This window comes from Mesoplodon densirostris, chromosome 2, assembly GCF_025265405.1.
Source record: "Mesoplodon densirostris isolate mMesDen1 chromosome 2, mMesDen1 primary haplotype, whole genome shotgun sequence".
NCBI classification, from domain to species: Eukaryota; Metazoa; Chordata; class Mammalia; order Artiodactyla; family Ziphiidae; genus Mesoplodon; species Mesoplodon densirostris.
Window position 1 is genome coordinate 93,041,928 of NC_082662.1, and position 27,560 is coordinate 93,069,487.

The 27,560-nt window shown below is 31.0% G+C and overlaps 1 protein-coding gene across 1 annotated transcript in view; it reads right to left on the bottom strand.

The window, feature by feature from the left end:
* The window catches only part of COL11A1 (collagen type XI alpha 1 chain), a 208,320-nt gene that overhangs the window by 14,138 nt on the left and 166,622 nt on the right, over positions 1-27,560 (bottom strand). Inside the window, exons 47-57 of the mRNA XM_060090201.1 lie at positions 27,254-27,307; positions 25,720-25,773; positions 24,419-24,472; positions 18,961-19,014; positions 18,270-18,377; positions 17,926-17,979; positions 17,229-17,282; positions 16,137-16,190; positions 5,470-5,523; positions 5,226-5,333; positions 4,699-4,752 (exon numbers count right to left, since the gene is read on the bottom strand). Of these exons, the coding sequence (XP_059946184.1) occupies positions 4,699-4,752; positions 5,226-5,333; positions 5,470-5,523; positions 16,137-16,190; positions 17,229-17,282; positions 17,926-17,979; positions 18,270-18,377; positions 18,961-19,014; positions 24,419-24,472; positions 25,720-25,773; positions 27,254-27,307 (702 nt within the window). The remainder of the gene's footprint in view (positions 1-4,698; positions 4,753-5,225; positions 5,334-5,469; positions 5,524-16,136; positions 16,191-17,228; positions 17,283-17,925; positions 17,980-18,269; positions 18,378-18,960; positions 19,015-24,418; positions 24,473-25,719; positions 25,774-27,253; positions 27,308-27,560) is intronic.

Below are 27,560 nucleotides of genomic sequence, written 5' to 3' on the forward strand. Positions count from 1 at the left end.
TGTTTTAATTCATGAATGAATTTGAAATTCTATAAGTATTGACATAAAAGTGAACAATTTCCCTACATCATTCTATTGACAATAGATAAATTATTTTTGTAGAAATTATGTGCAGTTTAAATGTAAGTGTGCCTAATAATATTCTAGTAAGAAGAAAATTATTAATCCTCAGATGTAAGTTTATATCAATTCAGTTTAGATTCTCCTTTGTATAAATATAAACAATCATGTCGCTTTGTTAAATCTCTTGTAGACAAAAAGGAGACTACAAAGAAATTACCAAATTTACTTTCAGGAATATTCTAAGGCTAGGTTTTAACACTGGACTTTCATCTCATTTGCTAACACTATATCAGAGTGGATGATCTCAAAGTGTGATCCTCAGACCAGCAGCCTTAGCATCATTTGTGAACATATTAACAAAGCAAATTTATAGGCATCATCCAGACTAATTGAATCTGAAATTCTGGAGTTAGAGATCAGAAATCTGTTTTACAGGTTTGTTACTCATTAAGCTCTGAGAAACATGGCTCTGTGGCATTAAGTCCCAAATCTGTTAAATCAATATGAAAATCAGAACATCATAAAGGATTCATTTATTTTAAAATAAAAACATTCCCTATTTAGTATTACTCATTTGATAATTTAAAAATTAAGTAAGTATATTTTGCATCTACTTTTTTCTCATCTCATCAGAAAGGTTTTGTGAATTATTGGTTAGGAAAATAATGTTGTCTGATAGCACAATTTTAAAGGAATAATATAAATGAGTAATAGAAATAATAAAATAATTCTTTGAGGTCATGTGACCATCAGGATAGTTGCTAAACATTCTATATGTTAGAACAAGGGGGCATAAAAAAGCATGAAAAATAGTTCTAATAAATATGTAATTGCATGAAAGAACCATAAACCTGTACCAGTAGCAGAAACCATTTAAAAATATTGGTTAAAATTGACATATGTCAGTTAAAAGTAAATACATTCTTTAGATTGAAAACACAAAACTATTAAAGAGGCCAGATTTTTTTTCTTTCTTTACTTCTTATTTTACATTCAAACTCTTTCTGGTATGCGATACACTTTACAGAAGTTTTGCTGTTAAGTGGGAGAACTAATAGGAATGTCGTTTGCTGGACATCAATATTCCAAATACTGTTTCATTCAGCATCTCAGGTCTACCACTCATTAGTTGGGTAATCTTGGGTCTGTTCCTTTTTATCTCAGAGCTTTATTTATAAAGGTGTTCTAATAATAACTGTGTCAGAGAATCGTGATAATGAAACAAAAACCAGTTTTACAAGAGTACTGCATATAGTGAAGTGTAATGTAAATATGAATTATTGTTGTTTCTGATATGCCACAGATAGTTATCAATCAGCTTTCCCATCACATTCTAATAGTAAAAGCTAAAATGGCAAAAAAGAAGAAATACTGTGGATTCTAATTGCTCGGGGGTAATGGGAAACACACTAGACAGTTTTTGTGTTTGTAATGCATTTAAAATCATTTCTATAAATATTATTCAGGAAGGAGTTAAAGGAAAAGAGTGTTAATTCCTCTAAGCTAATGATCTCATAAACTTATGAACTATATCTAAGGAAGCATTAGCCAAGCGAAATCAGTTTATTATCATTTTCATCAGTTAGAAATAGAAATTGGTAAAGCTATGATGTTGATAGCAGTTATAAATAACCCTCTGAATCTGGACCATATCAAAAATATCAACTCTGCATATAAAAATATTATTTCAGGTATACATATTTTCTATTTCCTCTTAGGATATTGTAAATTGAAAAACCCTAGGGAAATACATAATTCATAAGTAATAAAGTGAAAAGGAAAACAGGGATGATACATTCATAAGTGTCTAGAATACACAATCAAATATGTTCCCCTGCTGTATTGTGCTGTACAGAATATTTGCTTTGAAATGCATCTTAAAATTCTAATGCATTGAAGTTTAAAGAAAATGCAGATCCTACTGTTTATTCAGAATGTAGTATTGTAAAATAACATTTAATTTGGTGAAAGACAAATGCTTTGTAGTTTAAACCTGCTTAATCATTATGGAATGCTACACATCTCAAACCTTTTTACAGATAAGTTAAATGTAGCATTTAAAAAATCAAATTATTATCAAATCAATTATTTTTTACTATGCAGCAGAGGAGAGAATGTAATAACCATCACTGTTCTCTTTAAAACACTAAATTTTATTCCCATCTGATTTTTGCTATTTCCTAAAAAAAACACCCCAGCAGTTCAACTTTAAAAATCCTCAAATAAAATTCTTTATACAATCTCATCATTGTCCTTAGCTTTCTTTTACATTTCACATGTACTGTTTTATTCTCAGTTCCGTATAATGATACATTTATCTGTATATAAAATTCATGCATATGTAGAAGTTTAATTTTTGCCATGAGAAATATCTAAATTTTGAAGTAAAAAGTAAATATTGAACCATATCTAAACTCTAGCAAAGCCGATCATATAGAGTGATCAGACAACAAATATCATCTTAAGAGTTTTAACCGGTGTTTGTTTCACTCTAACCCAAAGAATTTCTAATCCAAATGTTAATATAAAGTTGTTAAACTGTTACTTATATAGAAAATGGTCTAAGTTGGTTTTTTTGATTGTTTTGTTTTTTAGAAATAGCTCATCTAACTAACATAAGAACCCCATGGGGTAAAAGATATTAATGTCCCCATTTAATTTATTTTAACTTCATAATATCACATAAGATTGATGTTATTCAAATTCTCATTTTACAGATAAGAAACCTAAGGCTTAAAAAAATTGAATAACTTACTTAAAACTTATTCAGCAAGCAGGTAGTAGTGCTCATTTTTGAAACCAGGGCTCTTGGGTTGAGAGTTGATGACCTTAACCAGTAATCACGATATGCTACTTCTCACTCTAATACGAAATTGCCTACTAAAATAAGTACCAGTATTTCTTAGCTGAGCTGAAAAGTTCATTAAATTGCCATAAAATGCATCCTGAAGATGATTTCTCCACCAATCCTCATCTCCTGTAGACCAAGTAGCATTTTCATTAAAATTAGACAGCACAACCAAACTATTTGATAGTATGAAAAAGCTACAATAGATTTGCATTCTAAGTACTCTCTTTTAAAACAAGCAGCCAGAGAAAGAAATGGCACCAATGTTGCTCAATTCTGATGCTTTTCATTTCACTGCGGAAAAGGATGTGAGTTGTTTATTTAGCTTCTTGCTCTGTAAACCCACATTTACCTAAGATTCAGAAATATAAACTTTTGCAAGCCAGAATCAGGTGGTATGTCTGATGGTTTTATTTATAATATTAGCTGAAGGAAGTCTCCAGCTTGATGCTTTCTTTTTATTTCATCTGGAGAAAGGTCAGAATACTTATTGGAAAAACCTGAAATAACAAGAAAAAAAAATCTTTGCAAATTTTAGGGTGATATTAAGGTGAAGTATTTTTTTTTTCCTAGGCTATGACTTTGTACAGTTAGGAATTTAACATATCTAATAAGAATATTCCCTAAATAGTGCTGCAGACATGGAACCGATGATCCTACTTTTGTCAAGTCCCTGTTCTTATGTCAATGGGGTAATGTGCAGATTTTATAATCTCCTCAAAATTTGATAACTTTTATCCATTTATTAAAATAAGTGATCTTTAACTTTTCAGTGCAAGTTAAAAAAATAATCTCTGTAACATTTATGAAATATCTAGAATATTAGAAGAAATTTTTGTGACATTTTTCCTAAAAGAAATGGCCAAGTTCTCCTGAATGATTAAGATTACAAATCCTAGTTTTGATGGCTTTCTGAGCACATACATACCTCTGAAGTAGTTGATATACTCATGAAAAGAGGCAGTTTTGTAAAATTTAAATTTCTGTATGGACAAATCTGACTATTTAAACCGATATATATATTACACTTGAACAGTGCTATATGTATTGCTCCTGTTTTAATTAATCCTTTTACATATTACTATTTTGGACAATGAAGTTCAAATATCTCCACCATGAAATAGAATCTGTTACCTAGTAAGCAATAATTTTAAAGGCAAGACTTAGATTCTCAGTTTCTGCCCAAATTTTGTAGCAAGAATAGCCTTGGCTCCTATAATATACTCTATCTATGAACCATATGCTGGTCAACTAAATGCTTTATTTCATTGCTCAATTGTGTTGTTTGCATACACAGTTTATGAGAGTAACCAAGCTTTGGTGTTGTAACAATTATACCTCTCTTCACTCACGGGGGTAAATGCTTTATCTTTCAGCCCATATGACTCAAGAAGAGAACAATTTATTTGGTGAAAGGATCACCATATGCCTGTGCCAATGTTATTCTTTTAAATGAAGTGCCAGGAAACTAAGTGTAATTGCACGCATTTGGGGGAACCGTCCACATTTGGAAAAGAACTGTCTGGGCCATTAGTGGCATTTTATTCAGAATGGAAATTTTTTTTTTCATCCATTGGACATAAGAAAGGAAAGATCTTCTGATCAAGGGCATATTTTCCAAATAACTTATCAGTTAGGATTACTTTTCTCTTTTTAGGTCTGAGTAATACACTTCCTGGAATACTGTACAGAATATAAACCAATTTATAAGACAAAATTTCAGGAATTCTTGCTTATAAATAATTTCATTTCTGGAATTCTAAACAATAGAAAAAGGTGCTACTCACCATAGGACCCGGTGGCCCATCTTGGCCTGCAGCTCCAGGGAGACCTTGTTCTCCCTGAGGAAGAAGAAACACGATTGATTTTTTTAATTAACAAAAGCAGACATATTTTTTCTTTATATTAATTTTGGTACTTCAAAAAAGAAAGAAAGCAAACACCACCTATGAATTCCATCACGTGGAGGACATCTACAAATATTGTTAGCAATTTTTGAGTCTTTTTACTCTCTGTGTATGTGTTTACATGTACATACATACACACACATGGATGGATGGATGCATGTATAAAAATTATACGTCTTTGAGATCTCAGGGTTTAGTTTTCTATTCTACCTTTAGAAGTTAGAATTTCACCATGAACTTACTAAATAAATGACATACTTAAATATTCTAAGGGTCTCTGACTTTATTACATAATATTTACTGCACACAATTTATAAAATAACGCTGACATAAATATTTTAATTCATAATTTTTCTTAGAAATAAGACATTATTTTCAAAATGACATCTTTCAGCACAGATGCTCACCACAGGGCCAGGGATGCCCCGAAGACCCTCTGGACCAGGCTTTCCGGCAGGTCCCTGAGGACCAACTGGGCCAGTTTTTCCTGGAGGACCTTCAGCTCCTGCTTCTCCCTGTTAGAAAATAAAATATGTGAATGTATTAATAATGAAAAAAGACATTTTATTATTTTATTAAAAGTACTGAAATAGATGTTGCCCAGCATACACATGAGTTTTTCAAGCATGATACCTGTAATGTATATTTTACCTTAGCACCTTTTTCACCCTGTCTTCCCTCTGCACCTGAAGCTCCAGGAGGACCCTATAAACATAAAATTGCAGTTAATATATATAACATATAAAAGTAATGCAACTGAAGACTTATTTACAAATACCCAAGTTTAATTTGTAACAGAGTCTAATACATTGTGAATTTCTATACCAATTTAGTTTAAAACACTGAGAAAACTCAAAACCCTTTTTATGTACAAATTTTAGTTAGAATATTAAAAACAAATGAAGCACAGATTAAGTAGAATACAGATAATTACATCATATCAATGTAAGGAAACAATAAAGATAAAAATTTTAAAGAAATGCTGATGACTTAGTCACCCTTAGTGTGTTAAATACTCAGATATCATTTATTTTGTTGTATAATTAGGAAGTAATTGAAGGTTTCAGATTTCACTTCCATCATTATATGTGTTTTTAAGATTGGCTCCTTTCTTAATCTTACAAGATCCATACATTACACATTTTCATAAGATCATGTTCAAACTGGAAAAGTACAAAATTTAAAATCTTCTTGGTCAACAGATATTATAGTTTCATTCTCTGCAACTATGTAATTCATATAATTCAGTGGCATAAAAAATAGTATGACTTTTTAAAACCTAGTATTAGAGAAAAAGCAAGAAAAAAGTCTTCACACTCCATATGTCATTCAAAAACTTAAGAAGATATTCTGGTATTTGCATAACTTTTGTATATTTGCATGGATTGCTATGGAGAAATGCTAATTATTATATATAAATTATATATAATTTATATATAATTAGAGCTTTTCATAATACTGCTCTTTGTATATATATATATATTTTTTCCCCCTATCTTTGTGAGGTATCTGTCTCCTTATTTCTCTTTAGTTTTAGCTAAATAAATAATGATTAATTTAGCCAAATTAATGATTAATAAATAATCATTTATTAGTATTTTTGAACTTCAGTTCTTTCATCCATAAAATGTTAATAATAAGAATTCTCTTGCTATAGAATTGTTGTTAAATTTAAATGATGTAACACATGAAAAAATACTTTGTGAACTTCCAGTAGAGCTGTATCAAATACAGGAATGGAATCTGAAGCTTAAGAGCCTAAAGCCAGGATTCAGACTTCCTGGATTCAAATCCTGGCTCTGCCATCAACAAGTTTGTGATCTTTGGCAAGTTACACACCCTGTGAGTGATTCAGTTTATTTCTCTGCAAAATGTGGATTATAATAGTAGCTATCTCCCAGCATCATCATGAGAATTCAATGAGTTGGTAAGTGTAAATGGTGTATAAAAGTACCTGAGACATAAAGAACACTACAAATGTTAGTTATTTTATTATTGTTACTAAAATTATTAGATATTGTTATTCTTTATAAATTCTATTATTTTACCAATACTTTTCACCATGTTGGCAACCTGAGAGTCAGGTCAAACAAAACTGACTTTCAAAATACATTTATAGACACCATGTCAACAACTTACTTTTTTCCATACATCCTGTTTATAACACCTGAAAAATATGAACTCTATGTATGAAACTACTTGTTTTAACTAGAAAATTGAAAGTCAGCTAAACGATGCCATAATATATAGTCAGATCTTGAAATCTGACATTCAGATTTCCTTCTTACATTCTCTTAGTCATTTGTGAAATATAAAACTTGACATTGTAGAAAGGAATCATTTACAGTACATAACATATAATATTCAAGGTATCAAAGAAAACAACTATTTTTCAAGCAAGAAATATGCTATAATTCCCATTGTGTCTAAATTTGGTTCCTACTCATTATACTAGGTCATTGATATTTTCACTTATGGTGTCTCAAATCAACACAAGAAGAGCACTTGGTTTGATAGTCCAATACAGTAAGAGTGCTTTTGGCCTCTTACTGTGGTGGGCTACACAATATATATACTCATAATAAATTCATTCTAAGACACAAAAAATTTATAATTGTATTATAAAATATTTATTTCATTCCAGTACTTAATTGATTTTTATTATTACTTAACAAACATTAAGATTCAATCTGAATCTTAACTGTGCTGAAAATTTCTACACAAGTTCAGACATAAGTATAGAAAGTTTAAAAAAGAAACTTCATGATCTCTAGGAAATTGTATTTCATTTTTCCCCAGACTCTCTTGTTTTCCATTTGTTTACTTCAGTTTTTCTTATGAATTGTGATCAAAATCATCAACTGAGATTGAGGTTGGAATTTGGGGAGAGTAGCAGAAACAGTGTTAATTGGTGAAAATAAGGTGAGGCAGGATGACTTTCTCTCTTTCAGATGCTATATTAATATTCTAATGGTGGATACATGTTAGTCTTCCATATGGTCTTTTAAATCCACATTTAAAATGGGTATCAGACACTTCATCAAACTCTGAGTTCTGTGAACTCATTTATCTCTGAGACAGTCAATGAATATATCATTAGTAATTATTTTCTCAATATCATCACTATAACTTCATATATTATTAGGCATTCATTATGCCTCAACCCAAAGATAAGAAGTGCATAAATCCTGTAAGCAGTCTCCTGAGGCAACAACAATTTGTTAACAATAATATAGGCATTAAAACTTAAGTGTATCTTTTGAATTTCATACTATTTATGCAAGAAGATTTCTGTAGAGAAGCATAAGCCTCAAATATTTCTTAGTGTTAAAGAGTTGAGTCATTTTGGTGTGAAGATGGTAACTATACTTACTGTGGTGATTGTTTTGTAATGTATAAAAAATAAATTTTTGGTGTGATGGTTAAAGTATTCCTATTCAAATTGGGTAAAACAGCCATAATGACTATAATTTGGGGAATAGAAATTATGAGATTCAACTGAATAATGAGCTTTTCTTTATTCTATGAAGATTTTTCCATAAACTAATGACATAAAGGTATGGGGTATTAACTTCAAGATTGCAATTACGCATAAGAACTTTATAGTATAGAAGACATAAATATTTAGCTTTAGGAAAAGCAAGTCATCAACTGTCTAAAATGTAACAAAAATATTGCTTTTACTGCAAGGGAGAAAAGAAAATCTGAGTTTGAAAAGCCTAAAGAATTCAACACAAGTAAACTACAACATGGCCACAAAATTGTGATTCAATAAAAAGTTTCTTCATCCCAAAAGGATTTCTTCCCTCTTCGAATGAATGCCTAATGTTTATCATGCTGGAAATCCACATTAAATTGTTTTACTCTGTTCTTTATCTCATTTTTCCCATTTTCATTTATTCCTTAATTTTTTTCCAGATGGCATAGATTTTTTTAAGAAAAACAGGATGAAAACAGGTAACACACTTTTTTTTTAAGAGAATAGGAAGTTCCCTTTAAAAAAACTAAACAATGCCTATGGATAAATTCTTGTTTTAGTCATTTCTTTCTCATATATCTGCATAAGCAGAGAGGCAAGGACTTAATTTAGTGAATTACTTCCTGTACTATCACGAAATAATAAGTGTTCTGATTGGAAAATGCCTTGTAAAACATGAAAATAAAATAAGACTTGGTTAATTTTCCAGCAATAATCACCATTACATGAGATTTTCCTTGTTATGAGAAATATACTTTATATAAAATACACAGTATAATCCTCTCTCCACTATTCACATTTTATAATATTATTCTACAATTTACCCATTCTTCCATACATGTTGCAAATAGTTAAGTCTTCCTTATATGCCAGAAATGTGCTGTGTATGGAGAATACAAAAAAAAAAAAAGAAAGAAAAGTGAAACCCTAAGGAGTTCACAAAGTTTAGTTATGAAGACAGACAACAAAATTAACAAATACAGTACATTGTAAAACACACAAAGATGAAGTAGGTGTACAAAATAGGTACACTGATCTAGTAAGCAGTAAGGAAAGCTTTCCTAAGAACCTAATATCTGATCTTAATCTTAGTGTGGGTAGATATGGGAGGGATGTTTCCTTCTAATCTGACCATCCACATTCATGCATAAAGGCATAGAGATGGAAAGAATACATATATGGTATATATGGGCATATAGAGTAGGTTAAAGCTTCCTTTGTATTTCTATTACTTAATAATATTAGTTATTGTTTTAATTTTTAATTGTAAATTTTCCTTTGACAAATGAGATGGGACTCCTTAAAATTCCATTTAATATATGCATTTTCAGGTTAGGTTTAAATCTTTTTAGTCATCTCCAGATATTTTTTTCAGTAAAAGGGCTTTGAACTAGTTCTTGGTTTCAAACCACTATGATAACCTGAGTATTAAAATTCCATGGCTTACTGATATAAACTGTACAATCTTCTAGCGCCTCAAGGAAATATACATTTATTCTCAAGTATTAAAATGCATGACAGAATGTACATGTACTTCAAATGTCAACTTAATTTCTCTACTTGTTCAATAACTGCTGGAATGTTTTTTCTCAGTATCACTGTCACTTGCAACATTCTGACCAATATTCTATTGGGAGGGTTTATTATCATTTATTTGTAAGAGTCACTCAAGGAAAAAAGTGATAATACTTTTCAATACATTTCTGTTCATTGCTACTTCTGGTATGAGATGCTATAGCAAAATTGTTATTGGTCCTTTTCTGTTGTTCCAATGTAGCAAAACAAAGGATAAGAGAAATGTTAATTTCCACAAAATACATACAAAGCTTACTTAAAATTATGCTTTCTAGATGAACTAAAGGGAAATAAATGGTAAGGCAATTCTGTATTCAATTAAGTCGTAAGTGTGTAGATCAGATATTATAATCATTGTATAGGAATGTTTTTTGCTGTTTCCACAAGGGTGATATTAAATTGATTCCTGCATCAAAGACATTGCTGCCTGTTGGCTGAATGCAAAATTTGGTGAAGACAGAATTCTCCTCATCAGCTACAATTCATAAAATTCACTCTGCAACATATCCCTTTAGGCTCAGGAGCTTTGTATTCACCCAGTGCATAAACAAAGTGACCTCACAGACATACCATAAAGTTCCCAAGTACTTCCTTCTAACTCATTTTAATCACATTATTATCTCTCAAACTAGTTCTACATCCCTGTTGCTTGGCAAATCCATTTTATTAAAATTATATGCAGTTATCATGAATTTAATGCTCTGATTTTTGGCAACAGTTCTCATAGGAAATTCCTTTACAGTTTACGCTACATGATTTTACATCAACTTACACCAAATAAATAAATAATACAAATTTGTATCCATCTCAACAGAATCACAGTATTCTATACTTCAAAAAATGCAATAAATTATGAAGTTACTATGAATTTATTGCTAATAAACTTTCATCTCAATTTATATAACTCAAAATATAGAAGAAAATGTCTTTCTCTTTATCTTATTTGTATATTTTATTTAATATGTTTGTTTTGTTTATAAATGATGGCATAATTCAAAACCTGTATTTAACTCCTTAAGAAGAGCATCCACTCTTTGAACTCTTGATAAATCCATATATTAGATGTAGTGGTTTAAATATACGTTTTATTAATTTAGTCTTCACTCCAGCATGGAATATTAGTTATTTTTCCTACTTTATAAATAAGAAAACTGAGACTCAAAGAAATTAACTTATTCTAAGTTGTATTTATAAGTAGCAAAGCAAGAATTTGAAACCAGGTCTATTTGATTCTAATGCAACAGCATTCGGGACTAGTTTGTGCTGATAGTTAGCTATGAAGAGTGACAGTTTACAGGCTGAGAAAGACCTAAGTAAATAATTTGTATTTCTATTTTTTCATCTTAGCCATTTTTTTTTTTTTTTTTGGTTAAGGTAGAACTCTTGACTAGTTTGGTTGGTTGTAATTCAAAAGAATGAAAGCATTAATTGTTACTGTTAAATCAGAGCAAATTACAGTTTCAGTAATAAGATTGTTGACAGTAAACTTTACACCATTAAAATATATTTTACTCTGCTAAAGAAAAAAGATTATTGTGTAAAACAGAGAAAGCCAATTAAACCTGCCAATCTATCCAATCCTAATACAGAACACAATTTAACACATTACATTAAATATCGTTCAGGTTAGATTTAATGATGCCACATTTTAAAAGAAGAAAACTTGTATAATACTGCTCAGTTGGGCTGACCTAAGGTTGATTCTTCTGCTAAATCAGAATGGATGTAAATATCTTTGTAAGCAATGCATAGTCATCACAATTCTCATATCATTAAAAATTCATAGATACAAAGTCTTCTAATTTTGTTTACAAAATGACTAGAGTGGAATAAAAATAACGTATTATATTCGTAAAAATTGTTTTTTAAAATGGGAGGCTAGAACATCTCCAAAATTTTTGATGAGATTATTTTTAAATAATCTCATCAAAAATCAGAAAGGCAGCACTCCACTATAGAATTTTCTAATAATGAAAAGGATGATACAGGGAATAAATCAGTTAATTACTTTAATATCTAAGAGTCTCAGCATACAAATGTATAACTTCCTACATGTCACTTGCAACTACTGTAACCCTCTTTCTCCCAGAGGAATAACTACCATTCTGAATTTAATGAATCATTGCCTTCACTTATTTAATCACTTTTACCACTTACGTTTGAATGTTAAACAACATGTTTTTTTTTATTTTTTTGCATATTATGTAAATGAAATTATATATCTTCTCCAGCTCAACACTACATATATTTTCTTCTTAACATCAGGTGTTTGAGATTCATCTTTGTAGATTTGCACATCTGCAATACAATATTTTCATTGCCATACAAAATTTCAGCTTATGCCTATCTCAGCACACTTATTTTTTCTACATGTGTATCTTGGTAAAGATGTATAAGATATCATCCAGAGCATGTACCTAGGAATGGAATTACGAGATAGTAGGGAAAGTTCATTGTTAAATTCTCCTAGGTAATAATGAACAATTCCTAAAGCAGTTGTACCAGTTAGCTCACAATAGCTGTGTATGATAATCCCCATTATTTTCTTTTTGAAAAACATCGTTTCCAACATTTGGTTTGTCAGATTTAACTTTTCATCAATTTATAGATGTAAGTGGTATCTCTACGTCATTTTTAACACATTTCCCTAACTTCTACACATCCTTTTACGTGTTTGTGGAACATTTGTGTAAAATACCTTTTCATGCCTTTTGCTGATTTTTTTCTACTGTTTGATGCTTTTCTTCTTACTTTGTCAGATACACTTAGATACTCTGGAAAATTTTTCGCTGCAAGCTTTCTTTATGTTAAAAGTATTTTCTCCTGATTTGATCTTTTCTTTTCAATGTCTTTTCAGTATTTTTAGATAATCAGAAACTTTTCAGTGTAATATGTTTTATACACCAACTTTTCCATTCTGATCATACCTATGTGACCAGAATTTATAACCAGAGGTCATAAATTTATTCTCCAATAATCTTTGCTAAAATATTCCAAAATTTCTTTTTCATATTTAAGATTGTAATTCAACTAAAAATTTTTTTGTGAATGGAGAAATGTAAAGTCCAACTTTATTTTTTTCATATAGATATTCAACTGCCCCGGCAAAATATATTCAATAATCTATCTTTTATCCATTGATCTTCGTGTCTAATTTGACACAAATGAAGTTACTGTATATTTTTAAGCCTTTTCTAGGCTCTATCTTCACTGAGACCATTTGTCTATATGTCAATGGAGAAGTTCAATTATAAATTTAATAACGTATTATCTTAATTTCTTATTTTATATCCATCTCATTGATGCATATAAACATATTTTGATTTTTTCAAGATATTTTATTCCTTTTAATCACGAGAGTTTATCAAGAGAGAGTCTGCCTAGTTAGAAATACTGACAGGAAAGAGAATAATGTGATTTTTCTACTCCTAATTTTCTATTTAAATTTAAAGAATAAATTTACCAATTAATCTTGCAATTTACTAATACCATGTAATCTTAAATTTTATTAAAAAAATCATTGGTTATTATCTATATTCTTAAAGCAACAAGCTACTAAAGTTTGTTGACAATATACTTATGTTCTTGTTAATATACTATTAATGTTATATATTATACAATGTACTAGATAGTATATTATAATTATTTCTAATCTGTGAAAAATATAACCGTATTCTATTATAAAGAGAAAAGAATTAAAAATCAGGCATTAACGTTTTTACATTATACCACATTTGAGCAGCAAATGCAGAGGTCCAATTCAGGTGTGAATGAATAGAAATGTAAATATGTGGACTTTCCGCTACCCAACACTGTCTCATTGTTACAGAACAGAATACAATCTTAACATCTATATATTTGTGCTGACATTCCTATGACATTTTTTCATTTCTAGAATCGAGTGGAGGTCTTTCTAGAAGTTTGTTTCAGTTATTCATCAGAAGTATAATTGTTGATAATTACACATTCTAAAGTCTTCAACACAAATATTTTAGAAACTCTCTGATATTATAAAGATGAAAAGTGTGTTACATTATATTAGCAAGGTTTAAAAATTAGTAAATGTGGATGGAAATATTTTGAAAGTTCGTAATAGTGTCAACAGTGTCCACATTAACTATTGTGCTGAAATACTTTCATATATAGCTTAATAGATTTAAGATTTTTTAATAGTTTTGTTATACATTTGTATGTAAATTTGGAGTCACATATTAATCTAAAGGAGGTATCTGATATACTGGTTCACACCTAACTGCCCCCCTTTTTCTTGCATGTTTCTATTCATACTCCCTAGTAAATTGTTTATATTTATTTAATGTTTAAAATTTTCAAAATCATTCAGTTTTCAAAATGAGTAAGCCACATGATCCACCACTGTCTTGTTAAAGAAATTAATTCATTCCCTAACTCTGTCACATATTAAAAGAATACATCCCAAATAGCAAATGGTACTTAGTTGAACTTATCAAAGATTGTAAGTGAACAATCTGTTTTGACATAGTTTAAAATAAAACTGAACTATATAGCACTTGCTGAGAATTTGCTTTGGATAATGGAATGAGCTGAGAAGCTGCCAATGGATGTTAATGAAATATTCAAATTATATTTTTATATAGTCCCTCCTTTTCCAGTAGTTACAATTTGAAGGAAGGTTTAATTCTCTCTGCATCAAAAGCATAATAACTTATACCTATATAAGATGATAATTTTGTGCTTATTATTACTATTCAATAACTATTTCATAACTAAAGACTAACACACTAACATTATTATGTGAATACATATTATTTTTGTTCTTTATGAGTTATCTTATAAATCCTAGTTATAGTAGGCCCTCCCTGAGAAGCAATATAAGTAACTTGCCTAAGGAAATACAGGTAATAAATGGTAGAGCTGGGTTAAAAGTCAGGTAGTATGACTTCACTGACTTATTAACCACTGCATTAAATAGCCTTCCATCATTTGACTGGGAGAAAGAAAAAAATGATTTCATATTTTCTCAGGAAAGTTTTCTACCAATTTTCAAAGACATTTATATAAGTATTCTTCTCAAAGGTCTGAAATAATAGAACAGATATTCATCCATTTGGAAAGTTTTAAGAACATTCAGACTGTAGGCAAAAACAGGCAACAGAGCTCAACATCATGTTACACTTTGTAATTACTTTCTAAGAATAACAGACCAATGGTTGTTTTGGGATATATTTCCTTTTCTATCAAGATTATGCTTTTGGGCTGCTGACAAAAAGAAAACAAACAAACAAAATAATAATATTAATAATAATAATGAGAAAGAGGAAGAGGAGGAGAAAGGTAAAAAAAAGGCACTTGGGTCAGTGAGAAGAAAATTGTATTCGGAGAAAATATTTACTATAAACTAAGTTCATTTCCAGCAAAGAGAAGTGTTTGCTTGTAAATGTTGACTCAAGTTATGTCCTGAGAGACAGAATTAAAACCTATCACACTCTGTGTATAGGAAGATGTGTAGTGTGAAAATTCTCCTAAGATAAAGCTACCATTAGAAAACCAGAGTGGCCCCAATTGCTCTGTGTCTTTGGATTACTGAAGGGGAAATGAGCCTAAGAAATATATTTTAATGTTGATCAAATATTTTGTTCATGGATAGGTTGGAAAATAGACTAAAGGAGGTTCAGGAGAACACTGTGTATTAATAGAAGTGCTGCAAGAGGCAAGTCAACAAGATTGTTTTATTATAAAAACAGTATAATAGTGGGAAAAAGGCGGTAAAGCAAATCTCTTAGGGTCCACTGTAGCCAATATTTTGAACAAGACCTTTATATTTTACTATAGCTCTTTCTTAAAATCCTATCAGAGTTGTTTGACAGTGTAAAGCAATCTAACATTATATGCTGATTCCTGAGCTCATTCTACTGATACTGCATTCAGGTTTCTATAACGTTTTCAACAAGCACTGGAGTTTGGACAACTCATCTCCCTGTAGGATACCATAAGCTGAAATTCAGGGTATCAGCAGAGTCTTTTATAAGAGCCTATGGCATTTGTACAGCAGAGACCTAAGCACAGAGAAGTGGGAAACTATTTTTCACTGTGACAGATTAAACCTGTCAATTAAATTGGGTTCTACTTTAATAAGTATTTTGACAAATTTAAGAAATCACTCTCTAGGACATATGTTTTTCAGCACCATTATAATGCACTGCCTACAGCTTACAAATATAATATAAATTTATACACACAATGGATAATCAGTAGATGTTTCAAATAAAGAATTTTAAAAACTTACTCTCTTTCCAGGAGGACCTGGTGGGCCAGCCTCACCAGATGGGCCAGGAGGACCCTAAAAAATGTGAAAAATACCTTTTAAGCAATTGGATATTATTTTATGGCTCCCAGCACTGTTCAAAATCTGGACTGAAGCCAACCTGCTTTCTTCATTTCTGCACATCTATCTTTCCTGGAAAATCTTAGCCCTATTTCAGATACCTAAACTTCCTCCAGATATCTATAATTCAAGCTGGTAAATTCATATGGAAAACTTCTTCATAGCTGGAAAAAAGTGAATCGAATTCCTTCTATTTAAAACTTTCTTAAAGTGCTAATTTATATCTGACAAGCATCCAATAGATGTACTAATTAATAGAATTATATGGTTAATAATTCTATGTATATCACATACATCTGTGAACCATAAATCTATTACCTCTAATTTCATCTTGTGCAACATGAGCATTTTTATTCCAAGGAGTACACAACATGCTGGGATATGACCCACAAGTCTTATCTACACAGAATAAGTCTATATCTCTTTGACTCCAAGTATCCAGTGGGTATGGCTCTAGAGACAAAGTTATGTTAAGAGTGCATGTTGTCTTTGACTACTACTTAAGTTAGTGCCCTCCTTTACTTCCTCGCTAAATAAACTTATGTGGTCAAAGCCCCCTACTGCATTTCCCAAATTAAAAATAAAAAAAAAGAGTGCAAAAATGCTGAGTTCATTCTGGTTAGTAATTGAATTAATTCATGCTAATAATAGGCTGATAACCTAGTTTTCTTCATTTAATTCTTACTTGTGTTTTTAAAATGACTTTCCACTTAATACAGTTGGAGATATAGTTCAATGTAATACAATATGACAAAATCACTAATATGATATGACTACAGTTTTTATTATGAAGGCTTTGCTTATATTTCTTAAATCACATCAAGTAAGAAATGTAGAAATGTTCCATGTAAGACTGACTTTAAACTGGAATTCAAATATACCTGAATATGTACTCACATAGCTATGCTTTTGGAAGTGTAATTATTTCTGATTATTTATTTAAAATATCTTCAGACTATGCAAAGATTGAATAAAAATAGTGTGCTTACTTACCGGTTGTCCAGGATCTCCATCTTCACCCTTGTCACCACCAACACCATCCTGACCCTATAATGGGCAATAGAAAATGAACCCAGTTATTTCTCACTATTAATTAACTTTTATCAGAAAAAAAAGATATGATGTATCATCTTAGTCCTTAAGAAAAATTATTGCCAGATAAACAAATAAAAGTATTATTATATTCTTTCAGTTGTTTTTTTTTAAGGATTATGGTATCTCTCTTTCCATAAAATGTATGAAATTGCTATGATATCAAATTTAAAATATAGTATGTTCTTAATATAAGGAAAGGGGAGGATGTAATTAGTATAGAAAGACAATGCATCCTTTAACCATGAACAAATATGGTGCAGTTTGAGATAGAGTTTGCATTTTAGAATGGACTGAGGCAAAAGCAAAAATCTTGTAACTTTGAAATGATAGTAATGCGGCTACTTAGATAACTAGTATGCACAACTCAACAAAGTCTGGAAAACTAACCCAATGAAGAGATAATAATAATCATGCAACACAAGTCTGATAGTCTCCAAATATATGAATTTTTTATTCTGGTAGTTGTGATTACAGCTTACATCTTCCTTTTATTGCTATTTTTGGGGATCCACTGAAGTAATTAAGACTTTTCTTTAATTATTAACTGGGAACCGTCCCCCGCAAAATAATTCCTTTGTTTTTCTATGATACTTACTGCAGGGCCAGGTTCCCCAGGGGGACCAGGATCTCCAGGAAAACCAACAGGACCCTAAAATAATGATTTTAAAGGAAAGGAAATAAATGAAAAATTTTTATAAAGTCATGATATTCTGAAATTTAAGAGGTAAAAGTCATGGTAAACCATATGAGAATATCTCTTCTCCTGCTAGAAAATTTTTTAAAAATGAAATGAATTGAGAATGCTTATGAATACATCAAACAATGAAAAGTCAGCTTCACCAGCTATGGGCCAAAGTCTCATGATTTCTAGTCTTTCTACGAAAAGCTTCAAGTGGCTTTGACATAGATGCCACTTTAAAGAGGACCAAGGTCACTTACCGGGTTACCCTTAGGGCCATCATCACCTGATGGTCCTTTAGCACCAGGAGGCCCAGCAGCACCAGGTGGACCAGCTTCTCCTTTCTCTCCTCTTTCTCCTTTGGGACCCTACACAGCGTTAGAAAAAGAATGATTATCTTACAAGCTTTAAATCAGTTTCTTAACCTTAGCATACGAGGTCAGACAATACTCTGCTGTGGGAGCTTGTTTCATGCGTTGCAAGATGTTTAACAGCATTCAGGTCTCTTTTACTTGGATGCCAGCAGTTATCATTTCTCCAAGTGTGAAAACCAAAAATGTCTCCAGACATTGCCAAATGTTTCCTGGGAGTGAAATTCACTCTCAGTTTAAACCAATCTAAATTAGAATGATGTAATGCTAATACAGTTCATAAATGTTTACTCGATGTAGCAGGGTTTGCTGGTTTCTTTCGTGGACAGTCCACCAAAGATATATGCAATAAACAGCTTATAGTTCTAATGTTCTAACTTATGCTAATGTAATTTTTTTTCAGTTTCTGTGTGAATCAAAATATACAGAGGATAGGCAAAATTGCATTTGTGATGATTCTTAACAGGTTGGAAAGTGAAAGGAACTGAATCACAGCTAGGAGTTAAGCTACATGTTTAAAATACTCTGAAAGAAATATCTGATCCATAACACACTACATTGAAAACAAGCCAGCACTTACGCCTGTGCCTGCTTCGCCAGGAGGCCCTGGGTTCCCTGCTTCTCCAGGCTCACCCTATAAAGAAGAGATCAAAAGAGTATCATAGCACAGAAACAATGTTTCATATTTGTAAAACTTCCTTCAATGATGACCATGACACTTTAAACTAGCCCTTAACTCATTATATTATTTAAAAAGCAGTGGACAACTTTGATAAAAAGAATAAACTTTTCCTATTACTGACCTTATACTTTTATTTCTCAAGTGGGGAGATAGAACTGGATAAGCTGGATGCTACAATTCTCATCAGTTAGTTAATACCCAGAGTTACCACCAAACCACACAAAACAGACATTTGCAAGTTTCCTAAAAATTGTGTATTTGTGTTGCATCAATATTCATATTATAATTAAGTTTATGGATTAAACAATTTAAAATGTTTTTTACTAAAATATGAATTTACTATAATAATCAAACAATTTCGTAGTATTTTGATAATCCTATAAACTTTAGTTAGTAGAGGTCTAAAGAGGTCTAAAGTAGAGCTATAAATAAATACAAAAACACTATTTATAAGATACACATAGATACTTAGATACTAATTAAAACTGCTCCGTTTGAGGATATATATTGGTAGTCTTTATGATCTCCATGTATAGATGTGGATGGCTATTTTATGGCTCAGTGCAATAATAAATAAACCTCCTAGCCTAGTAGGCTTCCCTTATGAAAGTCTGTTACTAACTCTTCGCACTTAGAAATGCATACAAACATAATATTCGGTTCAAGTAATCATCCAAGTGAAGTAATACAATACATTCATGTACCATGTTTCTGTACAAAATCAGTAGTACTAGAAACTCTGAAGTGAAAATTGTAAATTTTTAAAACATGTGAGGCCTGAAGTTTCTTTAATTTTTAACTCAGCTATTTCCAATATTCCTGGCACAGACCCACTGCTCGTAAATTGGTTTGAAATGTATTATATTAAATATAAACATAATTCCAGGGGAGAGACTATTTTGTGTACATAATTTCTTATTCTTTGAGAATATGCACATATTTTAACTTCTTGAATTATCTGCATAATGAGGGAAGATATCAAGTACTTTCTAAGAATTCATTAGTATTATTAATGTGCAAATTATTTTCTCTCTCAAGTAGGTAGCAAATATTTCCAATTATCTTGAATAAACTTTACAAGTAAAATATTGCATTTACATTATTTTCAAAGCAATGAATCATTCATCTATCCCAGTATGATGGAAAAATATGAAAGTGATATTTTTATGAGTCATTATTCACATTTTTGAAAAAAAACTTAAGCAGTTTGTCATTCAAATCAACTGTAAAATGTCCATATTAAATTCTTTATATATGGAATATATATAGTATACTGCATAACCTCAGTTAGATGTGAAATTTAAAATAGCCAAACTCACACAAGCAGAGAGTAGAATGGTGGTCACCAAGAGGTTGCAGAGTGGGGACCATGGGAAGATGTTGGTTAAAGTGTACAAAATTTCAGATACTCAAGATGAATAAGTTCTGGAGATCTAATATATACAATATGACTATAATTAACAATACTGTATTGTGTGCTTGAAATTTCCTAACAGGGTAGATCTTAAGTTTCCTCATCACACAACCAAAAAATGGTAACTCTGTGAGGTGATGAATATGTTAATTAGCTTGAGTGTGGGCATTATTTCACAATGTGACATGTATCAAAATATCAATTATATGCCTTAAAAATACACAATTTTTATTTGTCAACTGTGCCTCAATAAAGCTAGGGAAAATGGAAATACAGGAAATCTATTGACTATGTACAAAATGTTTTCATATGTACCACATTAACTCATAGTGATATCATAAGAGTTAGAACTAGAAGGGAAATAACTGCATATTTTGTGTTTTTTATTAATCTGTGTATTTTGTTGTTCCCCTTTAATCCCTGTCCACTATAAATTTAAACTAGATTCTGAAATGATTCCATTTGTTTATGGTTTTTTATGAGGGAAATAATAGGTGGTGAAGAGACAGGATTAAATAATTGTCAAAAATAGTACAGATGAACCTATTTGCAAAGCAGTAATAAAGACACAGACATGGAGAACGAATGTATGGCCACCAAGGGGGGAAAAGGGGGGGTGGGATAAATTGGGAGATTGAGATTGACATATATAAACTGCTATGTATAAAACAAATAACTAATGAGAACCTACTATATAGCACAGGGGGAAAAAAAAAAGAAGGTACAGTCTATTTGTAGGACATATATTAAATTAATCTTAAAAATGCATTCCAATATACAGTAGGTGCAGACAAATACTGTTTGATTCCACTTATAAGAGGTACCTAGAATAGTCAACTTCTAGAATCAGAAAGTACACTGTAGATGCCAGGGGCCAGGGGATGGGGGGTGGGGTGGGGAGGTGGAATGGGGAGTTAGTGTTTAATGGGGACAGAGTTTCAGTCTAGGAAGGTGAAAAATTCGGGAGATGGATGATGGTGAAAGCTGCACAGCAATGTGAATGTACTTAGTGCCACTGAACTGTACTGGTAAATATGGTTAAAATAGTATGTTTTATATTATGTGACTTTTACCACAATAAAAAACATTAAAAAAAATTAAAGACAAAGTTTTACTACAAAGTCTCTTCATTTTGAGAGCAATGCATTAATATTAATTTCTCTAATATATATATGAAAATTACCTTTTTTGAGTATTAGAGATAAGTGTGCACAATATAAATAGCATTTACTTAAGATGAAATTAATATTAAATCTATAAAGGTCCCATTTAAAATCTTTGGAAGGGGGATAGGATAAAATCACAAGGAAAGAAATAAAACACTGTAACAAGACTACATTATACAAATTAAATATCTCTAGTATCAATGAGGCTATACCATGTTTATTCTAAGTAATAATAATTGATTTAAATAAAATAATATAAATTCTATGAAGAGTATTGGCATATAAAGGAAGCGCTAGTTTATACATTTATTATTACTTATCATGTAAGTATTTTATGCCATTCTATAGTGCACTTGTTAAGATTAAAGCTCCCTTCAGAAGAGACAGCAAATTACTCTGTGTGCCTAAAGTCATAACAGATGTATTCATTCTTAAGGTAATAACCTGATCTGTCTCCTTGTTTTGAAGAAAACGCTAAAGTACAAAATCTATCAATAGCAAGTATATATTATATGGAAAACAAGTTAAACTTATTTAAGCAAAGTGCAGCATGACTAAAGTATCTTTGTTTCTCTTTTCTTTTTTTCATTGAATTAGTAACTGGGAATAAATTTTCCAAAATAGAAACGGGGAAGAATTCAAACCAAATCAGAGTTGATGTCAAAAATCTTGGGCTTCCCTGGTGGCGCAGTGGTTGAGAGTCTGCCTGCCGATGCAGGGGACACGGGTTCGTGCCCCAGTCCGGGAAGATCCCACATGCCGCGGAGCGGCTGGGCCGGTGAGCCATGGCCACAGCCTACGCGTCCGGAGCCTGTGCTCCGCAACGGGAGAGGCCACAGCAGTAAGAGGCTCGCGTACCGCAAAAAAAAACAACAAAAAAACTGTAATCCACATAATTGTATATTACCCTAGATTCTGAAGAAAAAAATAAAATTAAGGTTTCATTTCTATCCTGCTGTCACATAGAAACTTTTTTAAACAGAGAAAAAATAAAGCTCTGTTTTTTTGGTATAACAAATTTAGATTCAGTTATGTTTTAATTGTAAGAAGTTGAACGCCATCCTGATTGACTGAATCATTCTGTGAAGATTCAAAACTGGCCAAGTATTACCAGATAGGCTTTAAACAAATGGAAACAGTATGGAAAAGAAGTTCTCCAAAACTCCAAACATCTGGCATCCATGTTTATCTTCAAGGGTAACGCAGAGGATAAAACCATAAAAGAAGCAACTAAAGCACTTAAAACTTTTCCCACTGCACACAAAAGCTTTAGGAAACAGTAAAATAGGCTGAAAAGGCTATTAAATGGTTTTAGAATTTGCTATATTGGCAAAAAACTAAAATTAGAGGCTAGTTCTCACAATTATCTGGTCAGTATTAGAGCCGAAAGGGGATGATGCAAAGGGAAGAAAGAGGAAAGGCGTGGGCCATCTTCATCAGTCTACTGCTATGATACCATTAGACACCAGTCCTCTCTTCTGCTATTCTTTTTATGACAACTGAATTCAACAAAAAAGTTCTTTCAATTACACTCTCAACTTATCTGCATTTTTCAACACAAAACTTTAAATTTAAGAATATAAACCAAGAGTTGGTCAATCAAAATACTAGACCATTTATGCAGTAAGAATTAGATAACTTTCAAATATTTCTAATTTAGTAATTAAGAAACTATATAATAGTTAATCATATAAAATTAATTATAATCAAAATGCTAGAATGTGGGTGTTGAGAAGAAATAAACACCAAAGTACTAGGTTCTCAACCTACTACATTTCTTTTTCTGAGGGTCAAATACTTTGATTAAGATAAATGAACGAGTATAAGATATGATATGTCAAAATTTTTGAGACTAAACAACAGAATCATTTTTATGATTAGGATAAGTCTATACTTTTGATATTTATTAACAAAACTGAAGCAAACTCAGGAAATTTCTAAGTTTTTTTTTCACTGCATAATATTTTATCATATGAAATTTAATTTTCATCCCTCAAAACTGGTAAATTATTTTTTAAATAAAGCAAATAACAATGTTAATTTTCTTGAAAATTATTTTAGGAAATGAGAATGAATGCATAAATAACAAATCAGAGGATCATTTTGACATTTTCATGAAAAGGAAGAGCAGATATTTTAAATAAAATCATGTTCATGAAAAAAAGAAGCTATTATGGCACATGCCAACTATTTTGAAAAGTGACAAAGACAGGTCATAGTATTTGTAATGAAAATATAACTCCAAATATGATGAACTGAATGATTAATTCTTTTGTAATATGAAGGATTTTTTTTTTTGCTTTTAAGTCAGTTACATATTTTTTTGCTTTTAAGTCAGTTACCAATCTCTTCTATTTTCAATAATGAATGGTTACTAGAGACACAGTCTGGTCAAACTTACATGGGTTAGAGTGGATCCTGATTTAGTCCCTTTCTAATAAAAAAACCTTAATGAAATTACTGAAATTCTCTACAATTCAGCTCACTCAGCCTAAAAATGTAGGTAATGATAATAATGCCATCATCATGGAGGGGCTGTGTTGATTAAAGGAAATAATCCACTGCTCAGCACAATACCTGTCAATCAAAAATGTGATATCTCTAAATCACTTTTTCTTTAATTACTTAACTATTAGAGCAGATGAACTCTAGTTCATATAACTATGTTTAAAATACTTAGAAAGACAGAACTATTAAAAGCACTTATACTACTAGCTAATACTGTCAAATTCCTCAATTCTCGCTGTTTCAAACCGTCTATCACTGAATTCCTTACCTTTTCTCCAACGCCACCAATTGAACCAATGGAACCTGGGGGTCCTTGTGGTCCCTGTAGTGTAGGAAAAGTAATACAGTTAGCCTTGCTCTTAAAATAAAATATAAAATCATAAATATATGTCCAGTTGTTCTCAAAAGGAGAGAAATATTATGCAAGAATATTCCAAGTCATTTGAAAGATGAGACAAAATGATGAACTTTATTGAGTTGTCAAATTTACCAGATAGCAAATAATTTAATTATACTAAATTGATTTTAAAATTCACCAGAATTTTGAAGATAAGGTAGGAGACTATCCAACTCTAGTCATGTCAGTTGATACTTGGAACATAATTTCAAGCTCTCTGCCTATTGAAGAGATCAGATTTAGAGGATGGTTTTGTAGATATTTTTAGTGGATCAAGATATGACTCTGGTTAAGAATTATGTAATCCATGCCAAAAACAATATAAACCCTCTCTTAAACTTTAAATTACGTAGGGGGAATTAAAACCTAAAAGCATTTTTAGTACATCTGTGCTTAATCTATTTTAACCAGTTCTGGTCTTCCAAAATTAAAAGCAGGAATAACAGAAGAGCAATAAAGACAAGAAAAAATGACTTGTTCTTTGTGAAAAGGGAAAGTCAAATGGAAACAGAACATCAAAGCCTATAAATTTGTTAATGGTAACAGTAAGATAAATACGGCATTACATTCCTGTAATATTGGAAAAGTCAGTCAACAATTAAGCTTGGGGGAGGAAAGCTTTATACAGTTGAGAGGAAACAGTTTTTACATGGTAAGAGGTGCACATATTATCATGCACATATTACTCTGACATATTTTATAGAAGGAAAATACAAAATACAAAACTTTTAGATAGTAGATGCATAAATAAAGGCTGTTTGGAGTACAGACCTAGGCTAGTACAATCAAGCCAATTACAACCATCTCCTCAAGCAATTGTAAAAGATAAAGTTTAAATTGGAAACAATTCAGCAACATTGTACAGTTATTATGTGCAAGACAGTATGTTGAACTGAACAACGCAGTTCTTAGAGCTAGTATTTCTAATTCACCAATAAATATTAATATATATTGACTGTAAATTTTGTAACTATATTATATTTGTGAGGACTAGCTCCCTACAAAGCCTTTCTTTTCCTGTAAAATAAAATGGAGTGAGTAAATGATCCTTGAGCTCTTGTTCACTTAAACATTTAACAGGAGTGTAATTGTCTCCATTATATCTTGACACTACCCGCTATTAAATAATATCTATATAACTTCAAAATAATTAACATATTTCACAGTCTTACATCAGCTCCATTGGGACCTTGAGGACCTCTGGGGCCTGGAGGACCAGGTGGACCCTGTAAGAAATGAATATTAAGGTCTATGAAGTCTAAACTCAAATGCATTTATGATATTTCATTTTGTGATTAAGAAAACGAAAAGAAGTTTCAGCCTGCAAAATCATAGGCAGTGAAGCATATCAGGGTTATAAGTCATTTGTGATAGATACAACATCATGTTAGCAAATGATTATTTACACATAGCTATGGGGAAATTAGAACTGAAAGAAGAAGAATTTAATTAAAAATTAGAAAAGTCTATTGTTACTGTCTGGTACAATGAAATCATACAGCTAGAAATATTTTAGGCTAGAATATGCTAGAATGCTAGAGTATAAAAGGAACATAAACTTTGAAGAGGAAATGATGCTTGAGTAGATTTAGAATTCATTAATTCTATATTTTTATCTGTATATTTTTGTTTTGTTTTTTATGTCAGCTCTCATGTTACATATGCTAGAATTGGAATAAGATTAACTATTTAGTTGTCTTCCTCAAACAAAGGGTCTCTCTCTTGGTTGTGCTTTAAGATTACCTTGGGGCACTTTTTATAAAATACTAGTGGCCAGAACCACTTACTTCAAGAATGTATTAATGATTCAGGGAACCATAGCAAGCATATTTAGAGAGGAGTTTGCTATGTAAGTGATGCTGTTTGAGGTATTAATTAGTTATTTGAATCAGTAATATTTATGTTCTCAGTTTTTAAGTTTATTGTAATAAGCATAATTTCTTATTTGAAGAAAATGAAATCTAACATGCAAATATAAAAATATCAAAATATGTATTCTGAAGTAAGCAAAAATTGGGGGAAATGTTTATTGAAGGGAAAGAGCAATTAGGAAATGTATTCATTACATTTCATAGATTTCAATGACCGTGGCTAATTGTTTCCTTAACCAAGGTAGTGCTTAATCAGCAAATATATGTATTTCAAGTTTTTAGTTGAATTATTAGACTTAAACTTAGAGGAGAAAGCCAGAAGCAATAAATGCAAATTTTTATGCTATAGTATTCTGATTAAGACAGAATTCCTTATTAAATTAAGAATCTGTTTCAAAGTACAATTAATTTTTAATACTGTGTTAACCTTTGCTAATTATCTAAATCCTGGGTAACTATTATCTATTATTTACATGTTTCACATCAAAGTCCAGAGCTAAAGACTAATAAATAACTGAAGCGTGGCAGTTTATATACACTTCAACAATAAATACATATAGAAATAAAAAATATATAACAATACATCAACCAAAGAATACCATATATGTATAAAACACTACTCCAAAGTGAGAAAGAGAAATGATAGAGAATTAGTCAAGACTGTTGGGGGAGACTTCAATAGCAGCAGATGCAAGTTTGGGTGAGAATCAGGGAGGCATCAATCTGAAAAATCATAGCCTTTAGGACTACTTTGTTCATACTAATAAACGTTAAGAAAGATGTTAGTAATGTAGAAATTCACAGCACACATCAATTTTAAAACATAAAAACTTACCATGGGACCAACATCCCCATTTTCACCTTTTTCACCAGGTGGGCCTGGCAGACCCTAAGAAAATATAGTAGAAAATAATAAAAGTCATTCATGTATTTAAAAAATATATATTTGGCTAATTTCTAATATAGAATTAAAAATTAAATATAAGTTAAATAAGAACATGGAAATTGAGTCAAACTATCAATTGTCAAAATACTTATAATGCAAATATTGACTATATATGATGGAATCATATCTACATTCACTAATAACATGTATGCTTTGCCTAATATACTGTTTGATTTCAGTTACAAGGACTAAGCAC